At 42.6% G+C, this 27,106-nt stretch overlaps 4 protein-coding genes across 6 annotated transcripts; 3 read left to right on the top strand and 1 right to left on the bottom strand.

Moving 5' to 3' along the window:
• The first annotated feature begins 895 nt into the window (after positions 1 to 895).
• On the top strand, positions 896 to 2,328 carry LOC112195999 (F-box protein SKIP22). The gene has a single exon (XM_024336253.2). It carries the CDS (start codon positions 1,101 to 1,103, stop codon positions 2,127 to 2,129), a length of 1,029 nt encoding a protein of 342 aa, XP_024192021.1. The 5' UTR covers positions 896 to 1,100; the 3' UTR covers positions 2,130 to 2,328.
• Positions 2,329 to 4,811: 2,483 nt separating this feature from the next.
• On the bottom strand, positions 4,812 to 13,420 carry LOC112197807 (plant UBX domain-containing protein 11). 3 transcript variants are annotated; one of them, XM_024338668.2, is made up of 10 exons: positions 13,254 to 13,420; positions 12,204 to 12,331; positions 11,123 to 11,175; positions 10,941 to 11,022; positions 8,759 to 8,824; positions 8,601 to 8,668; positions 7,479 to 7,730; positions 6,708 to 7,365; positions 5,710 to 5,985; positions 4,812 to 5,307 (listed from the first exon to the last, which is right to left on the bottom strand). In XM_024338668.2, exons 2-10 carry the CDS (start codon positions 12,301 to 12,303, stop codon positions 5,099 to 5,101), a joined length of 1,764 nt encoding a protein of 587 aa, XP_024194436.1. In that variant the 5' UTR covers positions 12,304 to 12,331; positions 13,254 to 13,420; the 3' UTR covers positions 4,812 to 5,098. The 3 variants fall into 3 exon arrangements, with proteins under 3 accessions (XP_024194436.1, XP_024194437.1, XP_024194438.1); XM_024338669.2 differs by having other exon boundaries at positions 13,131 to 13,258; XM_024338670.2 differs by lacking the exons at positions 10,941 to 11,022; positions 11,123 to 11,175; positions 12,204 to 12,331; positions 13,254 to 13,420 and adding an exon at positions 9,735 to 10,172.
• A 1,724-nt stretch (positions 13,421 to 15,144) lies between these two features.
• Positions 15,145 to 18,294, top strand: LOC112199078 (protein ALP1-like). The gene is made up of 6 exons (XM_040518709.1): positions 15,145 to 15,855; positions 15,954 to 16,699; positions 16,810 to 17,358; positions 17,470 to 17,526; positions 17,599 to 17,695; positions 17,786 to 18,294. Exons 2-6 carry the CDS (start codon positions 16,643 to 16,645, stop codon positions 18,292 to 18,294), a joined length of 1,269 nt encoding a protein of 422 aa, XP_040374643.1. The 5' UTR covers positions 15,145 to 15,855; positions 15,954 to 16,642.
• On the top strand, positions 15,514 to 16,574 carry LOC121052823 (uncharacterized protein At2g29880-like). Its single transcript, XM_040518710.1, has 2 exons — positions 15,514 to 15,855; positions 15,954 to 16,574. The coding sequence occupies exons 1-2, from the start codon at positions 15,514 to 15,516 to the stop codon at positions 16,572 to 16,574; spliced, it is 963 nt and encodes a 320-aa protein (XP_040374644.1).
• Positions 18,295 to 27,106: the final 8,812 nt, after the last annotated feature.

The raw sequence follows: 27,106 nt of genomic DNA, 5'->3' as shown, positions 1-27,106 counted from the left end.
TCTTAGCTAGCCTATAAATGATAGTGGTGGTACGGACAAACCAAATCTTCCTGTGAATGAGGAAGAAAAAAAAAATTGTGAATATATTTGAAGATGGGGAGCCCCAATTTATTTTTCGCCTAGAGCCCCTAAAAACTCAGGGCCGGGCCTGAAGTCAGCGAAGTATAATAATCCGGCATCCAAGTCATCCTGATTACAAACATTGTGTGTTTCATGTGCCTGTTATTTTTCCATTTTTGATTATTAAAGACACCAGAACTTGCATTCACGTATATATCAACTGATTCAACTCTAAATTGCAATAGTATAAGGTTAGCACTGAAAAGCACTACTGGTCTGAGTACGTTGTGTATGTTACTCATTGGATTCTCACTGGTATCACACCATCATGGAATACCTGGGATGGAGTCAGTAGAGGTGAGGATGAAAAACAAAATTATAAAAATTTTGATTAAAATTTCAGTAGTTTTAAGGCAGGGTGGAGATTGAAGGTGATGCCCCCAATATCCTAAATGCTTAAGCAACTTGGTGCAGTTTTTGACTGCTTATGAGGGAGTTTGGTCGGAGTCTCTTGGAAACATTTCCATAAGCGATGCGATCGCCTTGGTCATTGTTTAGCACATGCAGTGAAGTCGATCCAGTCCATCTACTGCATGGAGGTTCAGCCTCCATGGATACATGATTTAATTGATGAAAACCAACAGAGTTATGTAATGGGGGTTCCTTCCTTTTGGGACTCGTATTGATGTGTTCATTCATTCATTAATCACATGGAGAAAAAAAAAAATACAAAAACAACAACAACAATAACAACAAACAAACGAACAAACAAGAATTAAAATTCATACAATATTGACATTGTAGACGATTACAATAAGGATTGTGATTTAAATTACTGTAGTACATAGATGTAAACTTTATGTTGTAGATATGGTGTAGGTATAGTGTTCAATATGGAATCCCTAATGGGTGTGACTTAAGAATATTAATATTTATATAACGCTAGGACCCTATTCTCACAATCGACGCAAGCAATCAAAGTCTAACGCGATAGACAGGATAAAGAATCTCCTTAGCAGAAGATATAGTTTTCTAGATAAATGGATAGGCATGGTGATGGTTCAATTGTTGAAGGAGAAAGGTGGTCTTGTTCTTCTTCTGTGGGTTTAAAATCAGGATACCTAAAAAGCGTTGAAGTCGAAATCATCTGGAACCCGCAGTCGGTGCCTTTTTTCTTGAAGAGGGTTCTGATGGAGGATTTGGGTGCCCAACACCTCATAAATCACAAGTCATTTTTGGAGAATGCAGTACATGCGGTGCTGTTGGACTCGGGTTTTGTCCGAATATACTCCGATTCGGTTCCCGGTGTTCACTTTACGTCCCGTTTTTATACTTTGCCTGAAATACTGCAAAATATGGGAGGTAGTAGCAGCACCGGCAGCAGCTGTAGTAATACGATTATTGAAAGGATAGCGCTGAGGTTTCAGAGCTTAGGGCACTTCCTGAATGTTTATGGGTATTTAATCGGCGGCGATTCTGTATACCGGGTAAGCTTGGAGGCGCACAAGGTTGCATCCATTATTGAATTCGTTTGGGCAAGCAGAATAAACGTGAATGATATTGTCAAAGTTGGATTACTTGAGATGCAAGAAACCAAAATTTTTGATTTTTGGAAGACTATTAAAGATGGAATTGCATTGCCTTTGATGATTGATCTTTGCTCAAAGGCGGGGTTGCCGTCTCCGCCCTGCCTCATGAGTCTTCCTCCGGAGCTCAAGGCCAAGATTTTGAAGTCACTGTGTGGTGTTGATATTGCAAAAGTTGAATGTACTTGCAGGGAGCTGCGACAATTAGGCAATGACGATGAGTTGTGGTGGAACAAGTTATCGCATGAGTTTCCGTGGTCGTGGAATGAGGATGATAATGATGATATGGTAGGGGGAACGAAAACGTGGAAGACGGTTTATGGTGATAAATGGAGGCAGCAAAAATATCCCTGGAATCCAAGGAATGAGAGGTCTTTCTCACACGCCAATTGGCCAAATTCTGGTCCTGTACTTCAACTCCGTCCTCTTCCTCCTCATTTTTTTACCTCTCAATATACTGCTTCAAATTTCCGACAGGGATGACTTTCAGATTTCCAATATGGATGACTTTCTCAACCCATAAAAAGTGAAATATCCCTTTTGAGCTGAGCTCTTGTTCTTAGGTCCTCTTCTCTTCAGGTAGTTCCTGGCTTTGTTCTTGTTATTAGTTTGTTGTTTTTTATGACCTGTTTCTTAGGGTGTTTCCCTCTTCTGTAGTAATCATTTAATTACCAAAGGGAAAAAAAATATATGAAAAAGAGAAAATTTAGTCACCATCCCCAAACTATGCTGCCAAGGCCAATTTGATACCTGAACTCTCAAAAGTATCAATGTGATACCCAAAGACCTATTTTGACATCAACGTGATACTTCCGTCAAAAATCTCGAACGGCCTACTGACGTGGCAAACACGTGGGTCCTATGTGATATTTTTATCAGGGGCAGAATAGTCTTTCACTACTAAGTAATTAAAAAATTAAAATAAAAACACAAAGCTCTCTCTCGCTCTCTTCCCCCCCCCCCCCCCCCCCCGGGGATAGGCGACTCCTAAACCCCAAAAACACCAAAGCACAGAGCTCCTCCATCTCTCTCTCTCTCTCTTGCTCTCCCTCCTCTAATCGGCGACTCTCGTCTGGTTTGATTGGGGAGGGTTCTAATTTGGCGATCACCGAGAGGGCGACGACGAATTTGAGGGCCTCGGTGATATTTTCTGGCGGGAGGGATTGGGAATTTGAGGAAGACTTGGAGGAGTGAGAGGAGAGGTAGGAATTGATGGAAAGTGGGTAAAAAGGTGAGAGAGAGAGAGAGAGTTCGGGAGAACCGACTCCAGCCCCCCCCCCCCCCCTCTTTCTCTTTCTCTTCTCTTCAGACCCGGAACCCTCACCGCCGCCGGCCTCATCACCGGCTATTAGAGGATCGTCTCTTCCTCCTCTTGCATCTAAGGTAAAATTTTTGAATTGGGTAGCCTTGATTTGAGAAGAAATCGAAGAGGGATTTCCAGAAAAGGGGGAAATCGGAGATTCCTTCGATTTCCGGTGGGTTCCGACCGGATTTCTTTGGGAGTTTTGTTGCTGGGTCGAAGCTAACCTTCATCCCTAACCTCTTGCAGCTTTTCATGATCGGTGGAGGAAGATTTGAAGGTGTTTGAGAGTGTGAACAGTGGCGTGAACAGTAACAGACGAGTTCTTGGTTTTTTTTGGTTGATTTTTCCTGCCAAATCGTTGAGAATTGTTGATTGTTGCAGGTATAGAAATTGTTGGGTGTATTGTGGAGATGATTTTGAGATAAATAGGTTGACCAGAGGTCGAAGTTGGTAGGGGCGGTCTTTGTAGAGGTCGAAGTTGGAGATGGAGCCTCCGGGGCCACCGTTGATTCCGTTGGAGGAGCGGCTGCTGGCAAAGCTGGCGTCGGAGTCATGGTGGCGGAAGTGGTGGAACGGCCTTGATGGTAGCGGTGGTCGTGGGTTCATCGACTGCTTCGGTCGCCGGCTGCCTCTGATATTGACCGTGAAAGTTTTTAGGTGGGATTCCAATTTTGGGAGTGGAGATGGGAGATTGAAATTTTGGATTAGAAGTTGAATTGTTTGTTCTTGTTTTCTCAATTTGAATTGGATTAGAAGTTGTCAAATTGCTGCATTTGCATGTAATATGATATTCTTGATGTTGGGGGCGATAACTGTGGTGGGGGCCGAGCTCGCGTTCGAGGCCTAAATCGGAATTCATTTTGGGGTGAGTGGTTGGTGGCTGGTGGCTGGTGGCTGGTGGCGGAGCTTGCTTCGGAGGTGCGGCGGTTTAGTTAGAAGAAGAAGAAATGAAAAGAAAAATAAAAATAAAAATGAATTAACAAAAACAAAAGGGTAAGTTGGCCATTTAACTTCTTTTTTTGTCTCCACGTGCTTGCCACGTCATCAAATAACGGAGCCGTTAGAAATTTTTAACGGAAGTATCACGTTGATGTCAAAATATGTGTTTGGGTATCACATTGATACTTTTGAGAGTTCGAGTATCAAATTGGCCTTGGCAGCATAATTTGGAGACGGTGACTGAATTTTTCTCTATAAAAAAATAACATTCTCAAGGAAAGCAGCAGTTGACGAATGCGAGTCTTCTTTTTGCAGCTCATGGTCTGTTTTTTCTCCTCTTATAAACAAATTTAGTACATATGTTCACTTGAGGTAGGGTTGTGGTGTCTTGGTTGTTCTGTTGTTGTGCATTTTTTTGTGGCGTTAGCCACGTGAATTAGGTGTAATAAGTCAAAAGCCTGAAGCGTGGACAATCATTGTGATTAGAATTTGAGAATCATCTGTTTTATTTGGGATAGTTCCTCTTCTCCGTTTGGAGTAGTTGCGAATTTACATTCTCACTCTCTTCGATGTTATATTTTGGATTATTGAATCCAGTTTTCCCTTCTCTCAAAAAAAAGTCCAGTACATTTTTCTACCTTGATTAGTTGGTTCGTCCTCACCCGGGGGGGGGGGGGGTGGGGGGGTGGAGTTGGTTTAGTGAGGGCCACATTAACGTTCTCGACAGAACCGATGCTGCTATCATCTAACCCATCTAAAAGGCCCCCGGGGGGGGTTGGAGTTGGTTTAGTGAGGGCCACATTAACGTTCTCGACAGAACCGATGCTGCTATCATCTAACCCATCTAAAAGGGTGAAAATAAGGTAGATACAAACATAAACTGAAATTTGTAAAATTTATGAAGATCGAAAACTTATTCAGGAAGGACAAAAAAGACTTGCGAAGTATGTATTCCTTCAACTCTGTATGAATAGAAAAGAATACGACATTACCAATATGAAAAGAGATGAGTGTTAAGGACACCAGAACTTGCGTTTATTATCTATACCTCTATTTTCAGATCAACAAGAATATTTACCAGGCAACGTCTATGTGAAGTAATTTGACTCATTCACATCCAGAACATGAATGTTGGGAATCCATTATATGGATTCCAAATCAAACTGTTTAGTGTAAACACAGTATAATGTATAGCACACAGGATGCATCATTATTTGCTGTCATCATCGCCACCATACTGCGTAGAATTACCATTCCAGAACTTGTTTCTATCACTGAATCGTTCATCATCTTCATCATGTTTCAGTGTGTGAATATTACTTCCAAAAGGAGATGCTGGTGGCCGCCTGCGGCTCCCTTCAGTTCTACCACTTTCAGAAGTGCTTTGGGTTAAGTTATTTCGAACTGTAGGATTTGGGCCTAATAACACAGACAATATATATCAGTTTCAGCTACTGAAATGCCACCCCAAAAAGAAAAAGAGAAACAAAAAATGGTCCTAGAAGGGCATAAACAGCGGAAAAGTCTAGACAGATTGATTAATGTTTACATCCAAAATACAAAATTTATTGAACTAGAAGAAAGGCTGGCAGAGCCTCGTAAGTGTGTGTGTGTGTGTGTGTGTTATTATTATCTTTCCATATATTCACTAAATTGTGGAAACTTTTGAAGACACAACTGCTTTTTTTTTTTGGTGTGGCTCTATGCACCTAAACATCTGCACGCTCAAAAGTCATCAGATATAAACTCCCAAAGAACAAGTGAAAGACCTAACAGCAATGTAGAGACATTTTGGCTTCGCAGTAGGAGCAGAATACTCACTATATTGCCACATGCCATTTTGGGATTGCTCTTCTGAACTTGATGAGCTAGCACCACCACCTAAATAAGAGAAAGGATTTATGAAAGACAAAACTCTCTTCACAAACGAAAAGTAGCTCCCATTGCTTCCATTTGGGGCATCAGCAATATTTCTTGAAACTGTTTGGTCTGTGAGTGAAGATCTCCCTCTGAGGTAATCAGTTCCTTGCTGATGTGGAACCACTATCAATGCTTGTCTATCATACAGGCCCAACTCAGATAATGGTTTACTTAGATCTGGATGAAAATAATAAGAAATCTGTTATTCATAATAATTCCAGCATGTTTAACACAGTAGTTTTGTATCAACCATGAATTGAAATAGTATAAGCACTAAAAAGCACAAATGGTATGAATACATTAATTTAAGTTGTCATTCATTTTTTCCCTCTTTCTTTTTTAATGTTTCCAAAAGAAATGGCAATGAGAATTTGAGAAGGACCGCAACTCAGCATATTACAGAGTTTTAAACAAGAGAAACAGCATGAACAAGAAATCTCTTCTAGCACTAACTAATTCAGTTCGAAGAATCTATGGAACAATTGTCAATAGAGAAAGGTATAACAAAAGCAATTTTATTTTGACCATGCAAGAAAAATCAGTACAGACTACTAAGTATCAGACAACAAAAGAGATCCTATATTATCAAGAGAGAGGATCCAATATACTAGTTTGATTTGAATATACATGTACATATTCTTAGTGCTGTCCACCAAACACGAGAAGATCAACACTAGATTTGCCAGGCACTTGCTAGTACAAGAAAAACACCCATAGTCAAGGAGGCAAGAATAGAATTGAAGGATAACTCTAAAAGAAAGCAATACTCTACCCAGAAACAAGCAAAGAAACCTCAGGAGTTGCTGTAGACCACTCACTTTCAAAGTTTCAAATAAATAATGCAATAGTTATTTCTAAACACATGAAAAAGTAGGTAACACGTATCCAGCATGTCTCACCTTGCTCAGTGAATACCTTGCGAGGATAAGGGATGGCTAGGTCATAACTACCGATACCACTTCCTTGGTTTTCATCAATATACCCTTTGACAATTCTTAAAGTGCTTGTCAAAGAAAACAGCTCTTGCAGGCTGGTACCATCGGGTAATCGGATATTCAAATAAGCATCACTTGATCTATTCACCCTTCTAGCATTTTCAACTGCATCAACCTTCTTAAGGTCTTCAGCTTCACCCTTTACAACTTGCAGAGCTTCATTTTCTTCAATACTAAATGCTTGTGAACCTCCTCCCAAGATACCAGATTGATTAACAGTGAGCTCTCTGAGGTAGTGAGCATCACTTGATCCATCAACCCTCTTATCATCTTCAGCTTCACTGTTTCCAATTTTCAAAGTTTCATTTTCTCCAACAATAGATGCTTGTGAACCTCCTACCAAGACAGATTGATTCACTGTGATCCCTCTGGGGCTTCCACCTTCAGTAATGGAAGAAATATGGTCGCCTCCAGAAGTGCTCTCTTTTATAGCAACATCATGTGATCCTTGGCCAGCTTCAGTGGAAGAGCTGCTGCTGGACTGTTTTTCCCCGACACACTTTAACTCATCACCATCAACTGGTTTCAAAGATGTCTTGTCTCTTAAATCCTTGGTTTTATCCTATTGGCGTCAAAAAAAAAAAAAAAAGCATCATGTAAAATGCTGTCACAATTACTACCTCAACATGTTTGTCCCACACTTAATGATATGCTAAATGCAAGCTATGAATATACCTCAAATTTGCAATCAGGACCTTTACTTTCATTCATCATGTTAGGGGCGCCCTCCACAGCATCTTGTGATTGACCATTTTTGTCTGTTAAAGACAATGGAACAACCGTACTTGAGGAACTTCCTTGATCAGAGAGAACACCTGTACTTGAGGAACTTCCATCAGTTGAGGCAGTAGTAGGAATCCCGGAAATAGATGGTTCAGATTTCTTTGAAGCAAGAGCTGCTGCACTCATAACAGTTGCAGCTGTTTCCTACAGTGAATTATAGGACAGAATGGTCAATGTTTCTGTTCAAATTAAACTGATGGAGAGATAGTGTGCAATGAGAGAGATCTAGATCTAGAACATATAGCCATGATAATTTTGTCAGATAAAATGGGCAGACAACTGTTTCCCAGCTAGTGCGGAATGAGCTGTGATTCTGAAAGGGAGGTAACGTTGATGTGCAAAAACTTAATGGTAAAAGTAACTAATTGGTTGTGCATATGTAGGTGGCAAACAGAAGATGGAAGAAAAGCGACAAGGGAATTACTTCATATGATTCTGTCGACCTTGATAAGTTTGAATTAGGAAGAAGATTATAAAATGTGACCCTGATAGGCCAAATCTCAGTTGGGAAGAGGGTTAAAAGGAAGAAACTACAAGCAACGGCATCTATACAAAACAAAATATAAACCACATTTAACTTTCACAACAAATAAATTGTAAGTCAAGGAACAAAGCCATTTGCAAAACAAGGGCATAGTAAAGGTCAAAATCCATATCATTTAGTCAACAGTCAAAGTTTCTCAAAGTGAATATGACGCTTAAATACAATGACGTATAAGACAAACCAACCCAGACCAGAATCTAAAGCCATCCAAGAAAATGCTAGAAATGTGAAAAATCCATTTTGAATAATACATCAGAATGTTCCATCAAGTAGATGCATACTACAGTAAGGCCAAAAGGGGTCAGAGAGACAGATACAGAGCAGAAAATGTAGTAAAGAAGACTTTTGTATAGATTACAAAAGGTCAAAATCAATATCATTTCATTGACAATTAACGTTTCTCAAATTGAATTTGACACTTAAATATGATGACCTATATAACCCTATAGCAAATAAATAAATCCGTTTACCTGGATCTGTAGACTCAACCACACCTTCTCTAAACTAGACGCCAGAACTTCAGCACTGACAAAACCCTCTAAGATTGCAAAAAGAGAAAACAAAATTCTCAGTGTACTCTTATGTGCTGCTCTAAGATTTTCATAAAAAAGGATTGATAGAACCATACCATTTTGCCAAAGTTGTACACCATTGAATCCAATCGCTGTTATACATGGTGCTGATTTCTGTGGGTCTGTATCAGGTTGATGCAAGGATAGCATTCACTTTTAAATAACTTAAATAGCTTAAATAAGCTATATATAAAACATGTAATTAGGAAATTGTTGTTGTGCCAATGGTATGTGCAATATGTTACAGCTGAACAGATAATAACATAACCACCAAACTACCTATTACCCACATCAAAATTACAAAGTAAAAAAAGCAGTGCCTTTCGTGGCTTTTTCTCATTCCTGCAAGTTTGCAGGTTCTGTGTTGGGACAATAGATAGACAATAAAAATAATAATAAGGGTAGATAGTTATATCCATTATATAAACATAGATCAGGTATATTTAGACGAAAGGAGGAAAATCACGCTGACGAACAACATTTGATCCGGCATTAAACTTTTAAGTTTTAACATAAAAGGTCATTAACAGCATCAATCACAGATAATATGCATATAGCAGTTATGAATTTAGTTGCCACAAAAAAAAAAAAAAAAATTCTTATCTATCAAACCATATGCTTTGAGATCAGTAAGCAATATAAAAAGATTTCACAAAATGAAGTTTTAATACAGATGACTGTGTGAAATACATATCCTTTTACAACAAAAATTGCAACAAAGTTTGGTGCATAGTTTTGACTGCGAAGTCTTCTCCCAACAAAATTTGCTTCTACCTTTCAAGATAAGGTCCCCAACTCTTGAAAAGTAGAAGCACTTGATACATTGGATTTTTTTGTTCGTCTAAAACTCCCCGTAAGAAGGGACAACATTACATATTGTATGCTTGGGATTACTAGGTCAGTCCATGATTAAACAAGGCAGAATACAGGTAATAAAAACAATTGCAAAAGGAAGCCAGAGTACATCAGCATGTAAGATATTTAACATTTTGTTAAGTATATGTTTTTAAGTTCAAAATAAGTATAATATACCTGATTGAATATGCAAAACGGGTATTTTAAGTAAGCTTTCCAACTTGAGCATGATCTTAAATCCAAGCATTACGTGGTTAACTTCTTATATGGTACTCAGCGTGGTTAGCTATTTTGGGGACTGGAGTGGGAGGGCAGCTGGTTGATATTTTGGTGGGAAGAATATGGGCCCTAAATGGGGATTCGCTGCAAGGTTTCCTTCCAATCACTGAATGAACCACTGAGATCAGATACCCCATGTCTGTGCCGAAGGCTTGGGCTTGGGAGTAAGTAAAAAATGCACAAAATAGAACCACTGATTACCCAATCCTCCTTAATAAATAAATAAATAAATAAACAAATAAAACTAAAACAAACACAAAAGAGAAAAAGGAGAATAAAAATAAATAAATAAATAAAAATAAAAAAACTAGAGTCTAATGAAATCAGCGAAGTTAGTTTCTTTTAAGATTTTGAGATGATAATGATAAAGTAATCTGGGGTTCACATCCAAAACCAATTGGCAATGGATAGAGTGGCCCAAACCCTTATAAACCCATAGGCAAGGTCCCATTTTTCCCATGTGGGATGTATATATTCTCTACACGCCCCCGCACGTGTGGCGAATTTTCAAGCCATACACGTGGACAACTTTGGGTGGCGTGGAGCCCGTGTGGCCGTTAGGCATGCACACTTGGGTAACCTGGCTTTGATACCATGATAAAGTAATCTGGGGTTCACATCCAAAACCAATTGGCTATGGGAAAAATGGGACCTTGCCTATGGGTTTATAAGGGTTTGGGCCACTCTATCCATTGCCAATTGGTTTTGGATGTGAACCCCAGATTACTTTATCATGGTATCAGAGCGGGTTACCCACGTGTGCATACCTCACAACCACACGGGCTCCACGTCACCCAAGTTGTCCACGTGTATGGCTTGAAAATTCGCCACACGTACGGGGCGTGTTGAGAATATATACATCCCACATGGGAAAAATGGGACCTTGCCTATAAGTTTATAAGGGTTCGGGCCACTCCATCCATTGCCAATTGGTTTTGGATGTGAACCCCAGATTACTTTATCAGATAATTATGACAAACTAATCTGCTGAAGATGTATTTATCCTCTAGTTGAGGTCAGATATTTCTTGTGAACAGCTAGGGAGCAATAACTTAGCAGGCTAACTTCTGAAGGAATATACATTGCCTTTTTGTAAAAGGATACATATTGCAGAAAAGTTTGCAGCATCAGTGCTTTCTTCAAGAACATGCAATAAGATGCAGTACTTTGATACGGAGACTGCAACCTAAATGTTTAACATTAACATAAGAAGAACAGAAATATAACCTTAATTAAATTAAGTGATATATAAAAGCGAGATAAAAGGGACAAAAAAAAAAACTTACATTTAGATCAGTCCATGTGGAGTTTTCCAAACGACTAGAGTCAGAATCTTGACCTGAAACAAGTGAACACATAACAAAGATTATAACCAAGATAATCATCATTCAAAACAATAATAGCTTGTGCCTTGCTATTTGAAATGCAGTTGATGGCAATAATATGTGTAGTTGAGTGTCAAAGTGATCACAACTGCCTATTACAATTATGGGCTTGTTTGTATTTGCTTCTGTAGAAGTAGAAGTGCTTTCATTATATAGCAGTTTTGTTAGAAGCACATAAGTATATTTCTATATAAACTTGAAATTTATTTTCTAAGCTTCTTTCACGAAGCAAATGCCAAACGCTTCTTCAAAAACACCAAAAAGTCCTTCTATAGTTCAGAAAGAACTTTTAATCATTTTGATAAGTAACTGGAGTGTACTTAACATACTTGCTGTCCAAAACAATCATATCCAAACGGCAAAGAAATTGGACAATGTTAGGGCAGGCGATTACTTTCACTCATGAAGGATTAATTTTTTGAAACAAAATATTAGGTACTTCTAGGTGATTTCACTTCACTAATGAAGGTCAAATTTTTCCTCATCGATAAATTTTTAACATACTTCTTGGATGATTACATCATATTAAGACCAAACATAATTCATCAGCATATTACGTGCATATGATATGCAAACAAGGAACTATACACATATTTTTAATCAATCCCCAATCACTAGATGAAAAGTAACTTTAGTTCTTTCTATACATAAGACTGGAATTGGTGTCTTTCTTCCTCCCACAGTAATGCCCCTTGCAGACCTATTAAACTAATTCAATATACCACACCACATTCCACAAGTAACAGAAATAAAGACTCGTGTTATACACATATTTTTAATCAATCCCCAATCACTGGATGAAAAGTAACTTTAGTTCTTTCTATACATAAGATTGGAATTGGTGTCTTTGTTCCTCCCATAGTCTCGCAGACCTATTAAACTATCAATAAACCACAACCACATTCCACAAGTAACAGAAATAAAGAAAGACTCTAGTTCCAACTAATGTATGCAAAATAAATCCAAATGAAGAAGCACTAACCTGAAATATATACGACAAAAAGTTTCCTCTGCTTCTTTGCTTCAGTGATTGCTTCAGGTATGGAACCCTTGTATGCAAGAGAGCTCAGAGACTGTTCCATCTGTTTAGATAAAATTCTTCGACAACACCTGTAGATTCCTCAAACATATTATTTTCATATGAAAGAAATACAAACAGCACTCAACTTCAATATGATGGTTCGGAAACATGTAGGACTCTACACTGAGTCAGATTGGAAAGGAGAAAAGGTTTGCCAGGGTTTGATGTTCAGACTAGTAATCACTAGTGCTACAAACTAACAAATCTCCAAACCGATTAGGAAAAACTTGACAGAAAATCAACTTATGAAAGCATAGCAATAGGATAACATCACAAATATTCCATTCAGAAAAAGAACAAACACATATTATATATCAACTATTGGATTCCCGAGCTCATTCTGCCACAAGTTTAACAATGGAATACTTCAAGTGCAAAGTAAACCTGGTGTCAAGGTAGACAAATTGAACAAAGTCCACTCCTAACCTCTACTGCCAACCACCGAAGAATTAAGTATTCACATTTCACAGTGCTCAGTTATATCAAAAGGACCTAACGACTCTCGACGCATCACATCTCAACTACTTGATAAATTCATTTGTTGCATATTTTGGGCAGAAAACCGCATAATTGAGGTAAACACAAATTAACACCCAGAGATCAAAGTTTGTTGATGTTTCCCTATCCAAGGTAATCATGCTAACTACGAATATATGGAAAATCATACTGAACCCAGATAGCTATGTAACAAAAGAATCCTAATTCCAAGCCAATTGGAATCGGAAACGACAATTCCAATATATATATCTGCGACTTGAGCTCATCAATTACCATCAGTAAATGTTTTGAAGCAAATTTGGAGAAAGAAATTAAAGTTATCTTTCTAACCTATGATCAATCAAACTTGAAATTGCGGAAAATAATCTGGAAAACAAAAGATTGGTAGTTGAATTCGTTCCCGTGCGCAGTTTTGGTGGGAAAGAAGGTGATGAATGAGAGGAGGTTTTGTACCTTGATTAAGATTTAAGAATTAGGGTTCCCGAGCCTCAGCCTCACAGACGGTTGCTCCAATTCTTTCTTTACTTCCTTTCTTTTAGTTTGGACATTGTAAATAGGAAAACTTTTCTTTAGATTTCGCCAAAATCTATTTCGTCTGGTGACATAGTTTTTTCAGAGTTCGACTCACGAATTCGGGGGGTGTATTGTATATGGAATTACTGGCATTTTAAAGAAATCCATGGAATTTAAAAGTCTGGGTGTATTCAATAGAGACTTTTAACAGTCCATAAAAGTCTGGGTGTATTCAATTAGGATTTTAAAAAATCTTTATGAATTCTACCAAAGTCTAGGGGTATTCAATTAGGACTTTTAAAAATGAATAGAAGTTTAGGGGTATTCAAAATATCATTCATACATACGGAATTAGAAAATCATGGAAAATTATGGACTTTGTAGTGTTAAGTATAAATACCAAATTCCAATATTTTTCCAGCCACCAGAGCAAAGATTTTGAGCGTGGAAAAGTCTGTCAAAGTTCTTCTCTCTGCGCGTTCAAGGTTGGTCCTCCATCATCTCTCTTTCATGATTTCTTTTTTCTTTTCTCTATTATTTTGTGATATTAACCTCTAATACCTAACATGTTCATTGTTGTTGTTGAATTTGATTTTTTTTTTTTTTTCAATTGTGATGCTTGGAACCCTAATATTATCATCAACTCCTAAAACAAAGCCAAATAATGTATATGCCTAATGCTTTTACGGTTCGATCATAATCCTGCATACTATTGCGGTTATTGCTATTGTCGTCACTTGTTTGCTGCGTATGTTTCTTCTTCTTTGTTTTTCTCGCTAGGTTTTCTGTTTCTTTTGTATTTGTTGCTGTCCTATATGGCATGGTTCTCTTTTTTTTGCTACTGCTTTGCCCTTGTGGCTCTTAAGTTCCGGTAGATTAGCCAAACGGTGGGTGGTTTTTTTTTTTTTTTCCTTCATGCCAGAACTTCTTTTCTATACCTAATAGTGTGTGTGATTTTACCCTGCATTGAGATGGGACTTATGTTGACAATCTCATGTCAACTTTCTTAAAATGATAGTAATGTCAGAGGTGCGATTTGGTTCAAGCTTTGGGTGAATCTATACAGAGTTATTAATTTTCATTCAAATTTTGCTTTAACCCTTCAATTTGAAGCCAATGTTGGTCACCACTAAAGTCGGCAATGGCTGATAAAATTATGTCAGGTTATTTATTTTCTTTTTCTAAAATTTTAGTGTTCTTTTTTATGCTTTGAGAATATTATGTGTATGTTGAGCAGAGCTTTAATGTTAGAAATTTTACTTTGGGATTACAGAGTAGTAGGTTGAGTAAATAGGATCACTGAATCTTCAAAAAGTTAATTCAGCTAAGTTTGTAGTCAGCTGAGAGATAGGAATATTGTTCTGGAGTTTTGATTCATGTTGGTTGGGCAAATTGCCATGATGACAGTTGTCTGGTACCTTGATTCAGTTTTGTCATCTTTATGGACCTCAATTTCTTTAGGATTCAGATTCTTTTTATTTTCTCCTTCAAATTCCCATGGAAACAGATCGTGATCAAGTTTTGGGGTTATGAGAGTCTGATTTGTGCAATTTATGAGTACTGTTTATAATCATATTGTATGGCATGCTATAAAAAACAAACAAGTGTGGATCAAAATGTAATTGAATGAATTATGAAACAAAGAAAAATTAATCAAAGAGAAGTTGGCTAGGTAATAATCAATATGAACAATGTATCAAAATTTGCTATTTTTGTCTCTGCACCCAATTGTCTGAGTTGGTTCCTTTTGTATGCTTAATGCATGTTTAAAGAAAAGAAGGAAAAAAAAAAAAACCTTGCATACGTTTTGAAGTAATGCTTCTTACCAGAATGATTCCTTATCCCTAGTAGCCAAAATCATTGCTCTTAATATGAATAGATTCAAGCTGATGAAGGATACCAGCAACTCTTCTTTACTTTATTATTTTGTTGTGTCAGAAAGCAATTTAGGAGAGTATGAAAACAGGACATTGGTGCATGTTTATATTGATATACACACCTGATAGTTGTGCGTCTTGATAACAGAAGGGTTGTCATTTGGGGTCTAATATCTTTCTTGTTTCTTTGTGGAGCCATGTACCTTGGACTTCTAATTTTTTTTTTTTCCAGTCTATACTTCCCTTATGTTTATATTGTTCTGAATTATAATGTTTTGATTGATAAAAGTTGCATGTATGATTACTTTTACGCAATCGTATAGATGGGAGATTCACAAGGGAATGGTAAAAGAAAAGATTACAAAACTTGGAATGCTGAAGAGAGCAATGTTTTGCTTCAACTTATGGTTGAAGGCGCCAAACTTGGATTGCGTGATATTAATGGTGTGATAAGCAAACAAACAGTAGAGGCGAAGCTACTTCCTAAACTGAAGGAAAAACTTGGTTGTGAAATAAGTTTTAGTCATTACCAAAGTAGAGTGAAATGGTTTAAGAAACAATACACCAATTACTCTCAACTTATGCGTCATAGTTCTGGATTTGGGTGGGATCCGATCACAAAGAGATTCACTGCTGATGATGAAGTATGGGCAGATTATTTGAAGGTGAGCTTATTGCTTTTTCATTTTATTCTAATTTAGATTTATAGTTATTTCAAATGGTTATCATCATATTGACACGTGTATTTATTTTTCCCTACTAGTCACATCCAACGCATGGGCACTTTCGGTCAGAAACTTTTCCAGACTATGAGGACTTGAAAATTGCAGTTGGAAATGGAACTGCAACTGGAATGGGCTCAATCAGTTTAGGTGATGATACAGATGCCTCTACATTTGGAGCGGAAGAAAACGGACCTTGGGGAATTGATGGATTAGTTTTTGATCGAAATACTAACATGTTCATGCAAAGTGAAAATGAGTCATCACACCAAGAAAACTCGCCATCTCTTTCACAACAACCCTCCCAAGGTACCAATGTAGATGCTCCACCACATAGCAGGACTCAAGGAAAACGGAGTAGGACTGACTATGAAAATAATAGCGGCTCAAAGGGGGCAACTAGTCAGGCTGAGGTTTTAGAAAACTTATCAAGTGGCATTGGTAAAATTGTCACAAGTTTTGATAAAATTTGTGGCTTAATGGAGAAGAGAGAATCAAGAGAGAGTGATCTTTTGGATGCTATGAACGAGACCCCAGGATTAACTGATGAGGCTTGCTTTATGGCTCTTGATTTGCTTAATACTAAAGCAAAGCAAGATTTCTTCTTGAAGATGACTCCTGAACAACGACATAATTGGATCACCTATAAACAAATGCAATAGGTGTGGGTCAATCTCCACTAGCGACACCTAATAAGCAATAGGCTATGTTCTATTATTAATTTTAAGTTATGGAGTTTGATTTTATTTTGTTTGAATTGCAGCTTGTTTTGAATGATTTTAAACTGGTATGTTATGAATTACAATTTGATTTTTTGTTTGAATATTTATGATTTTGATTTTCTTTTGAATGAATGTTAATATGAATAGTGATATATTTTTTTATAAATATGTTTAGGTGCTTTCTCTATTAGCAATGTCTGAAATGGACATGTATGGAGCTGATGAAGAGGAAGAGCAGTTTTACGAGGCTGTTAAGATATTATTAATGGCAATACAAGCAGTGATTTATGTGTTATACGAACTTGTGTTCAGCATACGTGGTGAACATATTAGACGTCCGCTGACTCGTCGACCAGTGACATCAAGTGGATACATATATATGCACAACATATTGGACAGAGACCCTCAAATCTTTAGAGATGTGTATAGAATGTATCCTGACGTGTTTCGAAAATTATGTAGCATCCTAAAAGCGAAAACACCTTTACGGGATACAAGACACATTTGTGTTGAAGAAATGCTTGCAACCTTTTTACTAGTTGTCGGCCAAAATAATCGATACAGTGAAGCTCGGCTGATATTTGAGCGATCTCATTTTGCTGTTAGCAGAAGTTTCAACAAAGTCTTGAAGGCCTTGAATACAATAGCACCACAGTTTATGGCTAAACCTGAATCCATACCACCTAACATAAGAGAAAGTACAAGGTTCTATCCTTACTTTAAGGTAAGCAATGCAACTTTTATGGATGGTTAATTATTTATTTCATTGTACAGTAATGAAGATATTATTTCATTTTTTCTTTTCAGCTATTGATATCTTTTTTCATTATTTTAGGATTGTGTCGGAGCTATAGATGGCACGCATATTCCTGCAACGGTAGTTGGACGTGAGGTAAGCAGATATCGAAATCGCCATGGGAAGATATCACAAAATGTATTAGCAGCTTGTAACTTTGATTTACAGTTCATATATGTGATTAGTGGATGGGAGGGTTCCGCTCATGATTCAAAAGTGTTGAATGATGCGATTTCTAGACGAAATGGACTCAAAGTGCCACCAGGTATAGTTTTACGTGCATAAAAAAAATTCAGAGTACTTATTACAATTTATGTCATATAACATACTAATTGCACATGTTTTTTATTATTAGGTAAATATTACTTAGGGGACTGCGGATTCCCAAATCGACGTCGGTTCCTAGCTCCATTTCGAGGTACTCGATATCACCTCAAAGATTTTGGTGGTGAAGGAAATCATCCTGTCAATGCAATTGAGTTATTCAATCTTCGCCATGCTTCCTTGAGGAACGTAATTGAGAGAATATTTGGAATATTTAAGTCGCGTTTCACAATCTTCAAATCAGCACCACCATTTTTATATAAGACACAAGCAGAACTAGTTTTGGCTTGTGCAGGACTGCACAATTTTCTTCGACAGGAATGTCGTTCAGATGAATTTCCTCCTGAACCAGAAGAAGATCCGATAGACAATCACGAAGATAATTTTGAATGGGATGATTTTCAAACCCAAGATCAGCAAAGAGAGAATGCTAATGAATGGAGAATGAGTATTGCTACTCATATGTGGACAGATGCCCAACCAAATGCCAACAATGAAAATAATGACAATCAAGAAAGTGAAAATGAGGGAGAAGAATAAATCATATCATTATTTCAAAGACGTCTGCTTATTTGGCATGAAACTTCATCAATGTGTTTTTTTTCCCTTCTCTTTTTTGGATATCTTTTGGTTTGGTTGATTATATTTGGAGGCTTTTCCTTTATTTTCTTATATGTTTATTTCATGACATTATTTGAGCTTCTCTGATTCCTACGCTAATGGTCATTAGTTAACATAGCTATGGCATCGTATTTTATTCTCTGACTAATTGTACATACATGTGCATTTGCAAGCATAATTAGCTATAATGAGCCAGACTCATGGTACCGCCAGGGGTATCAACGCCCACCATATAAGTGACTGGCGTAAAGACAGCTAACCGGGTTACCGCCTGAGCCCCGGATCAACCCCAAAGCACCGCCGACGCGCCGTGTCAAGTTGGCATCAGAGGCTACTTAAACTGGGAACCGAAGCACATCAGTCCCACATCGAAAACAAGGAGAAGATCATCCTCTTCCTCACCTATAAAAGGTCCTCTCCTCTCTCCTCATTTATTACGCATTCAATACTTACCTACTGTTACTTTGTCAACATAAATACATTGACTAACTTAGGCATCGGAGAGTTGAAGACCGCCCAGCGCGGTCTCCCTCTGATGCCCATTGTATTTTACTTGACAGGTGACGGGAATCACTAACAGCAGGAGTATCGGTCCGCCCGCCGGATCAGCGTTAACTAAAGTCCAGCTACCGCTAGACTTTTAGACATTAACATTGGCGCCGTCTGTGGGAAGCCTTGAACAAAAGGTCATCCCATCACAATTACCATGACTAACGGTAGCGGGGGAAATGTCGAGGAGCAGGCAGACCAGTCCGCCGTTCCCCAACCCGCCCACCCAGCGGTAAGCATCAACCGCGCACTATTCAGCACCCCGGTCAACCCTGGCGGTGAAACAAATCCAAGCAGCAGCCGCCCCCCAGGTCAGGACCTCACCGCCTTGTATGATCTGGCGCTGGCGGACCTCCACAAAGTAAACAGAGAGCGCGAGCAGGAACGCAAGGAAAAGGCTGAGGCCCAAGAGCAGGTGGCCACGCTGATGACACGTTTCGACGAGCTAAAGCGGGCGCTGGACGCAAACGCCAACCCAGCACGAAGTGAGCAGTCACACAGCACCAGACACAGCCGGCCTACCACTGGTATAGGACCCATTGTGCAAATGCAGGTACCGCTAAACCCACCTGAGCTGGCAGGAATGGGACCACCCCCTGTCCCCCAACTGTTGGAGCAGGAGGAGGAGTCATCGCTGCGCACCCACCCCTCGAGGACCAGAACAAGGACTGAGGGCAATCTACCCATTCCCGGGCGAGGGTCAGTTCCGCGGAGCGCCCGAGCAGGCCCCGCTGGCAACGCAACCGCCCAAATTTTGGAGAGAATACAGCAGTTAGAACAGAGGCTAATCCTGGCAGAGGCAGGCACCCCGGCGCCAGCCCCAAACCCACTCTTCGCGTCCAGGCCAGGACCATTCACCGCTACAATTTTGCAAGCTGTCAGACCAGCGTTTGCAAAGACCCCAAAAATGTCACATTATAGCGGTAAGACCGATCCTTTTGTCCACATGGACACGTTCAAGAAGGTCACCAACAACAAGGGATTTGATGACGCCACCCTGTGCCACTTGTTCAGCGAAACGCTGGATAGTGAGGCAATGAGTTGGTTTTTTGAGTGTCCGCCAGGGTCCATCGACTCATTCCAGGCGTTATCTCATGCTTTCCTCTCTCGATTCATCTTGTTGTCCGCCGGTCATCACAACACGAGCCAGTTGTTTGGCGTCCGGCAGGGAGGGGACGAATCATTGAAGGTATTCGTCACAAGATGGCGGGCAGCAGCATTTCAGTGCCGCGATCTCGACAAAACAATGGCTTCGGCGGCTTTCAAGCAGGGACTCCTCAAGGGACCATTCCTCTATCACCTCAACTACAATCATCCAAACGCGGCGTATGATCACCTTATGAGTGAGGCGGTCATTCATGCCCAGGCAGAGTTTATCACATATGGAGAAACCCCACCACCACCAGCAACACCAACAAAATCATCTCAACCCTCCTCCAGCCATCAGGAGACCGCCAGCAAGGCCCCCACTGCACAGCCAGCTGACAAAAAGAGGGAGTGGCAACAGGGCAGTTATCAAAGCAAGAGGCAGAAAGACAACCATTACAAGGGCAACCGCCCATCCCATGGGGACAATCGCAACAAGCAGACGGAGTCCTCTCAGCGGTATGCGGTATTTACGGTCCTCACAGCCTCGTACGAGGAAATTTACAATCAGTGCAAGGATCGGATACCACCGCCACCCTCACCGAAATTCCCCAAAAAGGGCAAGCCAAGAAACACCGGCATGTGGTGCAAATACCACGAGGACAGCGGTCACAATACCAACAGTTGCAACGCTCTCAAAACGGCCATTGAGACCTTGTACCGTGACTGCAAGATGGATCAATTCAAGGTGCGCCAACCGCCACCTGTAATTGCCAACATTGAGCCACTAGGCCGCATCAACACCATCGATGGCGGGGCTCTAATCACCAACAAGTCTCACAGGGCAAGAAAGCGTTACGCACGCGCAAATCACCCAAAGGAAGTCTGTAACATCCGCTACGAGAGATCCGCCAAACTCCCAAAGTCTGGTTGGGAGCCCATCACCTTCTCAGAGGAGGAGGAGCGCGGAGCACATCTACCCCATGACGACCCATTTCTGATCGATGCCATTCTCGACAGATGGTCAGTGGGAAGAATCCTGGTGGATAGCGGATCTGCTGTCAATGTCATATTCAGCGGTTGTTACAGCAACCTTAAGCGGAACAAGAAACTACTACAAGACCATGAGCCATTGCTTAGCTTCTCCGGCGATATCACTCAACCGCTGGGTTCTGACTACATGCGGTTAACCATCGGCTCCAGTCCATGTATGGCGGAGGTACATACTGAATTTATAATTGTGGATTGTTTCAGTTTGTATAACGCCATCATAGGACGGCCGGCACTCAACAAGCTCAAATGCATCATCGCCGGATACATGCTTCTCATGAAGTTCCCCACACCCAACGGCACGGGCTGTGTCAAGGGAAGTCAGCAATTGGCAAGAGAATGCTACTCAACCACCATTGCGCGGTCAACCCGCCGCCACGAAATCCTAACGGTAGGAAATCAGGCACCGCCACCAGATATCTTCGAGGATCCTAGGGATGAGGAGAAGAAATATGTGAAGAAGGAACCGGTCAATCCAGAAACATCGTTGAAGGTCATCAGCATCTCCGACGAGCACCCAGAGCGGACAGTCCGCATAGGAGCTCAGCTAGACCCAGAGGTGGCGGCAGAACTCACTCAATTCCTACGGGACAACGCCGCCGTCTTTTCATGGTCATATGCAGACATGCCAGGTATCTCTCCTGAAATCATCACACACAAGCTAACCATCAAGCCATCCTTCTATCCTATCAAGCAGAAGCGAAGGGCCTTTGACGAGGAGAAATACCGCGCCATAGGGGAGGAGGTCGCCAAGCTCCAGGGCATGGGATTCATCCGCCAGGTAGTCTATCCCCAGTGGATCTCCAACCTGGTCATGGTCAAGAAACCTAGCGGCAAGTGGCGGATGTGTGTCGACTTCAAAAATCTCAACAAGGCGTGCCCAAAGGACAGTTTCCCTCTACCACGCATTGATCAGCTGGTTGACGCAACAGCCGGGCATGAACTCCTCAGCATGATGGACGCTTTCTCCGGCTACAATCAGATCAAGATGCATCCCAGCGATCAGGAGTGTACCACCTTCACCACCGACAAAGGCCTGTACTGCTACAACGTTATGCCTTTCGGTCTGAAGAATGCCGGTGCAACTTATCAGCGGTTGATGAATGCTATGTTCGCTGAACATTTGGGCAAGATAATCGAAGTCTACGTGGACGACATGTTGGTCAAGAGTATAAAGGCCAGCGGACATGTGGCAAACCTCAAGATCATAGTTACCATCCTCCTGGCCTATGGCATGCGCCTCAACCCAGAAAAATGCTTCTTTGGCGTCACCGCCAGCAAATTTCTGGGTTATATCGTCAGTGAACGAGGAATCGAGGCTAACCCGGACAAGGTACAGGCCATACTCGACCTGGCGGACCCTGAGTATAAGGTACATGTCCAGTGCCTCCAAGGCAAGTTAACCGCCCTTTCTCGATTCATCTCCAGGCTCACTGACAGGTGTGCCCCATTTTTCAAACTCCTCAAAACGACCCACAAGAAAGTCATCAACTGGAACCCAGAATGTCAGACGGCATTTCAGGGCTTGAAGGATTACCTAGCGGAAGTCCCACTACTCTCTATCCCTGTGCAAGGAGAGACACTGTTCATATACCTAGCGGTATCGATATCGGCGGTGAGCTGCGCCATTGTCCGGCGGGAGGGACAGGACGAGCTCCCAGTTTTCTACGCCGGCAGAGGCATGAACGGGGCAGAAACAAGATATCCACCCTTGGAGCAGCTAGCTCTCGCACTCATTGTTGCCGCCAGGCGCCTCCGCCAATATTTTCAAGCGCACACAATCCATGTGCTAACTAATCAACCGCTGAGACAGGTGATGCAGAACCCTGAACATTCAGGGCGCCTCAGCAAGTGGGCCATCGAGCTCAGTGAATTTGACATAGATTACAAGCCAAGAGCAGCCATGAAGGGTCAGGCAGTAGCGGACTTCATCGCTGAACTTACCGAGCGTCAGCCAGAACCCAGTACTCAAACAAAGTCCGCAACAGAAATAGTAGCCAGTGCAAAAACAACTCCCCCACAGTCCGATTGGAACCTCCACGTGGACGGATCCGCCTGCGCCAAGGCCGGCGGCGCCGGAGTCATCTTAACAGGACCCGGGGGACTGAACGCAGAGTACGCGTTGAAATTCAACTTCAAAGCTTCAAACAATATGGCGGAGTACGAGGCGCTCATAGCCGGTCTACTCCTCGCCATCGACTCCGGAGCTGACAACGTCAACATATTCAGCGACTCCCAACTAGTCGTCAATCAGGTCAACGACAGCTTCCAAGCCAAGGACCAGCAGCTAGCGGCATATTTGGGGTACGTAAAAACGTTGCTAAAGAAATTCAAATTTCACACAATCACACAAATCCCCAGGGAAAAGAACGCCAAGGCTGATTCACTGGCGAGACTGGCAACCGCCCAACCGCATCAGAGTCCAGCGGACACAAGGGTGGAGTATCTTGACAAGCCAAGTATCACAAAGACCCTGGCGGAAATCTTCAACGTTCAGGTCAACCCCAGCTGGATGGACGAGATCATTACATATAAACGCAACGGAACGTTGCCAGAAGACAAGGTACAGGCAAGACAGCTCCAGCGAAGAGCAAACCGCTACAACATCCAGCACGGCAAGCTCTACCGCCAGGGGTTCACCCATCCTAACCTCCGCTGTCTAACCCCAGAGGAAGGAAGGGTTGTCCTAGCGGAAATCCATGGCGGGGAATGCGGAAACCACTCGGGCGCCAGATCCCTGGCCAACCGCACAATGCGACAAGGATACTTCTGGCCCACACTTGGTGATGACGCCCGGCAGATTTCGAGGTCTTGCCACAAATGCCAACAGTTTGCAGATCTCCCACACGCACCAGCGGAACCACTGTCAATCATCGTGGGCCCATGGATTCATTCCACGTGGGGCCTTGATCTGATGGGAAAATTCCAAACTGCCAAGGGTCAATTCAAATACATCATTGTTGCCATCGATTACAACAGCAAGTGGATAGAGGCAGAGCCACTGACGGCAATAACTACCGCCAAGGTAATTCGCTTCCTTTGGAAGAATATCTACTGCCGTTACGGTGTCCCACACACAATCATTACAGACAACGGCACACAGTTCAACAATGACGAGCTCATCTCCTTCACCACCAACTTAGGCACCAAGTTGAGGTTTGCATCTGTCGCCCACCCCCAGACCAACGGCCAAGTCGAAGCGGCAAATAAGATAATCAAAAAGTTGTTAAAAAGAAGCTCGACAACGCCAAGGGTTTATGGGCGGAAAAGCTCCTAGAGGTTCTATGGGCCATACGAACAACTCCAACCTCCGCCACCGGAGAAACTCCTTTTTGTATGATGTTCGGCACAGAGGCTGTCTTACCCATTGAAGTTACTCAACCTACCGCTAGAGTCGAAGGCTACTGCCCAGAGAACAACAGCGCTGGCGTCAACTTGGACAACGACCTCCTGGAAGAGAAAAGACGCAAGGCCCACTTACACAATCTACAAAACAAACAACGGGTATCACGTTTCTACAACGCCAGAGTCAAGGCCCGGAACCTCCAGCTGGGGGACTCGGTCATGAAGGAAGTCATTCCGCCGCCGACTAAACTCCGCCCAACTTGGGAAGGCCCGTACAAAATTGTGGAAGTCGTTAGCCCAGGCACCTTCTACTTAATGGACAAGGACGGCGTCACATCGGCCCGCCCTTGGAATACTGAACACCTTTGGTATTACTACAAATAGTCAGAACCCTACCCAGGAGCATCTTGACTTAGCTAATTATTTTGTTCAAATATTTAGCTAAGGGAAGCTACCCAACGGGTACTACCCCGCTTTTGTACACTGATCAGTTAGCTATCAATGAAACGAGGAATTATTCAAACCATTGTTACCAAGTCTAGCACTGAGGGCAACTGGCACTTGGACCAATCTTAATTCCTTTAATGTTCCATTGATCGACAAAAGAAAAATATAACTCAAAAACACTACACATACATCATGGCAAACCAAGTCAGAAATTTATGTTACGCCCCAAAATTCTTTACAAACTGATGCGCCTCAGCGGCTACAAACAAAAAGGGGAAAGCAGGAAAAAACTAGGGTCTCGGATAGCTTCAGCGGTTGGCTTCGGCCTCTGCTGCTTCAACAGGCGGCAGCGCGACCGATCGGCTCGCTTGATCGGACCCTCGAGCTGTCGGACTGGGGGTCTCCATGGTGCCGTCCGCCCGGGTGTGTGCCTCCAGAAATCCGGCACGTGACACCTCCGACGGGGTCTGCTGGGGAGTCTGCTGGGACCCTTCCGTCGGATGAGGGCCACTTTCCCCGCTGCCAGAGTAAGTACCTACAGCTGGGGCAGGCACGACTTCTGTCTCCGCCGGGACACTCTCGGCCGGCGGCACGTCAGGCTGTGACGCCTTTACAAAGTCAATGGTGCCCTTCCGCTTCAACATATCTATATTGGCTCGGGCCCCAGACTTCGCCGCTTCGGTCAATGTCTTCTTAAACTCCGCCGACTACTTGAACGCTTCAACAGCAGCGGCCGCAGCGGTACTCCCCTCAGCTCTCAGGCGGGTAACCTCACCCCCCAGCCGCTTCATTTCGGCCATCCTGTCGGCGGACTCCCGCTGCACTACAATGAGCTTCTTATCTTTAGCGGCTATCCGCTCCTGCAGCAGCGCGATCTCCTGCTCCAATTTGGAGACATGTTCATTCCTCTCCAGGTCCCGCCGGATGGCCGCATTAAGCTTGCCGCGGGCGTCCGTATAATCACACTCCGCCTTGGCCAGCCCCCGCTCGACCTCCGCCAGTCTCTCCTTTGCCTCCGCCAACTCCCTCTGGAGACCTCCAATTTCTCCCTTGAGCTCTTCCTCAATCCGGGGCTGCTTCGACGCCGCCACGAACATATCGTGTAATCCCGCCGATATTTGACCAAACGCCGAGCTAAAGGGCGATTGGTCAATTGCCGTCGGGCGCGATATGCCCGCCAGACCGCCGAACCCCAGCCGCTCACACAGATGGAAGAGGAACTCCCGCTCCCCTTCTGTCATAAATGGCGCATACTCGGCGAAGGAGTCCAGATCACTGACGGCGGGCGCCTCTCCCTCCACCGCCGCAGTTTTCGAAGGAGCCTGTCGGGCCTTCTTCTGTCGGCGGGCCCCGACCACCTCCAAATCATCTCCCTCTTCCTCGTCAGGAGACTCAGCCGTCCGGCGCTTTCTCTCCAGCGCCCTCTGGCTCCCAGCGGCGGCCCTCGTCGCCCTTACTGGCGGCTCCTCCCTGGTCACAATGACTTCTTCAGTCGGTTGAACCACCTTTTGAGGGCCACGCCTCTGGGCAGGCATCCGCTCCTTCTGTGGCCCGGCCGCAGCGCTTCCCCTCTGATCCCCGCCGGCCGTCTGGGTCCCCGCCTGCACTATAGGGAGACCATCCTCACCAAGATGAGACTGGTGCGGCATCGGCATCACCACCGGAACCTCGGACTGGCTCAGCGCCAACGTCTCGGGGTTCACTACAGTCTGCTGGGCCGTTAGCCCCTCGGCGTACATGGCCTCCAAAAAATTCTCTATCTCCGCCCGATCCATCGCCTTCTCAAATGCGTCGCGACTCGATTTGTTGCCCGGCGGAGTTTCTAAAAAGAAAAACGACAGCCACCAGTCAAGACACAATTCAAAAGTATAGTACGAAACGACAGGGTAGACTCCTCACCAACTGAGCGTGTTAGTCGCAGGTCGACCAGCAACTCCCAACCAGTCAGCAGGCGGAAATCAAGCAAGTTTCGGTTCCGCCAGCAACCCCTGATCCTCGCCACGCGGCACTCTTCTTCGCGCGTTAGCGTGTACCGAAGTCCCGCTGCACACAAAAAAAAATAAAAATAAAAAATAAAAACACGACGTTAGTAGGAATACAAGTGCAAGCACGTGGGCACGCCAAATACTTTCAGCGGAAACCGGACACCAACCTCGAATAGGTTGGAACTCAGACTTAATCCTAAATGTCGGCCCTTCCGCATTCGATCTGGCGTGGTACTCCCAACCGTCGGTAGCCACGCAGAAGGTCCCCC

The sequence above is a fragment of the Rosa chinensis genome, chromosome 4, assembly GCF_002994745.2.
Source record: "Rosa chinensis cultivar Old Blush chromosome 4, RchiOBHm-V2, whole genome shotgun sequence".
In the NCBI taxonomy this organism is placed as follows: domain Eukaryota; kingdom Viridiplantae; phylum Streptophyta; class Magnoliopsida; order Rosales; family Rosaceae; genus Rosa; species Rosa chinensis.
Note: the sequence above shows the minus strand (reverse complement) of the source record. Positions and strands in the feature narration are given on the sequence as shown.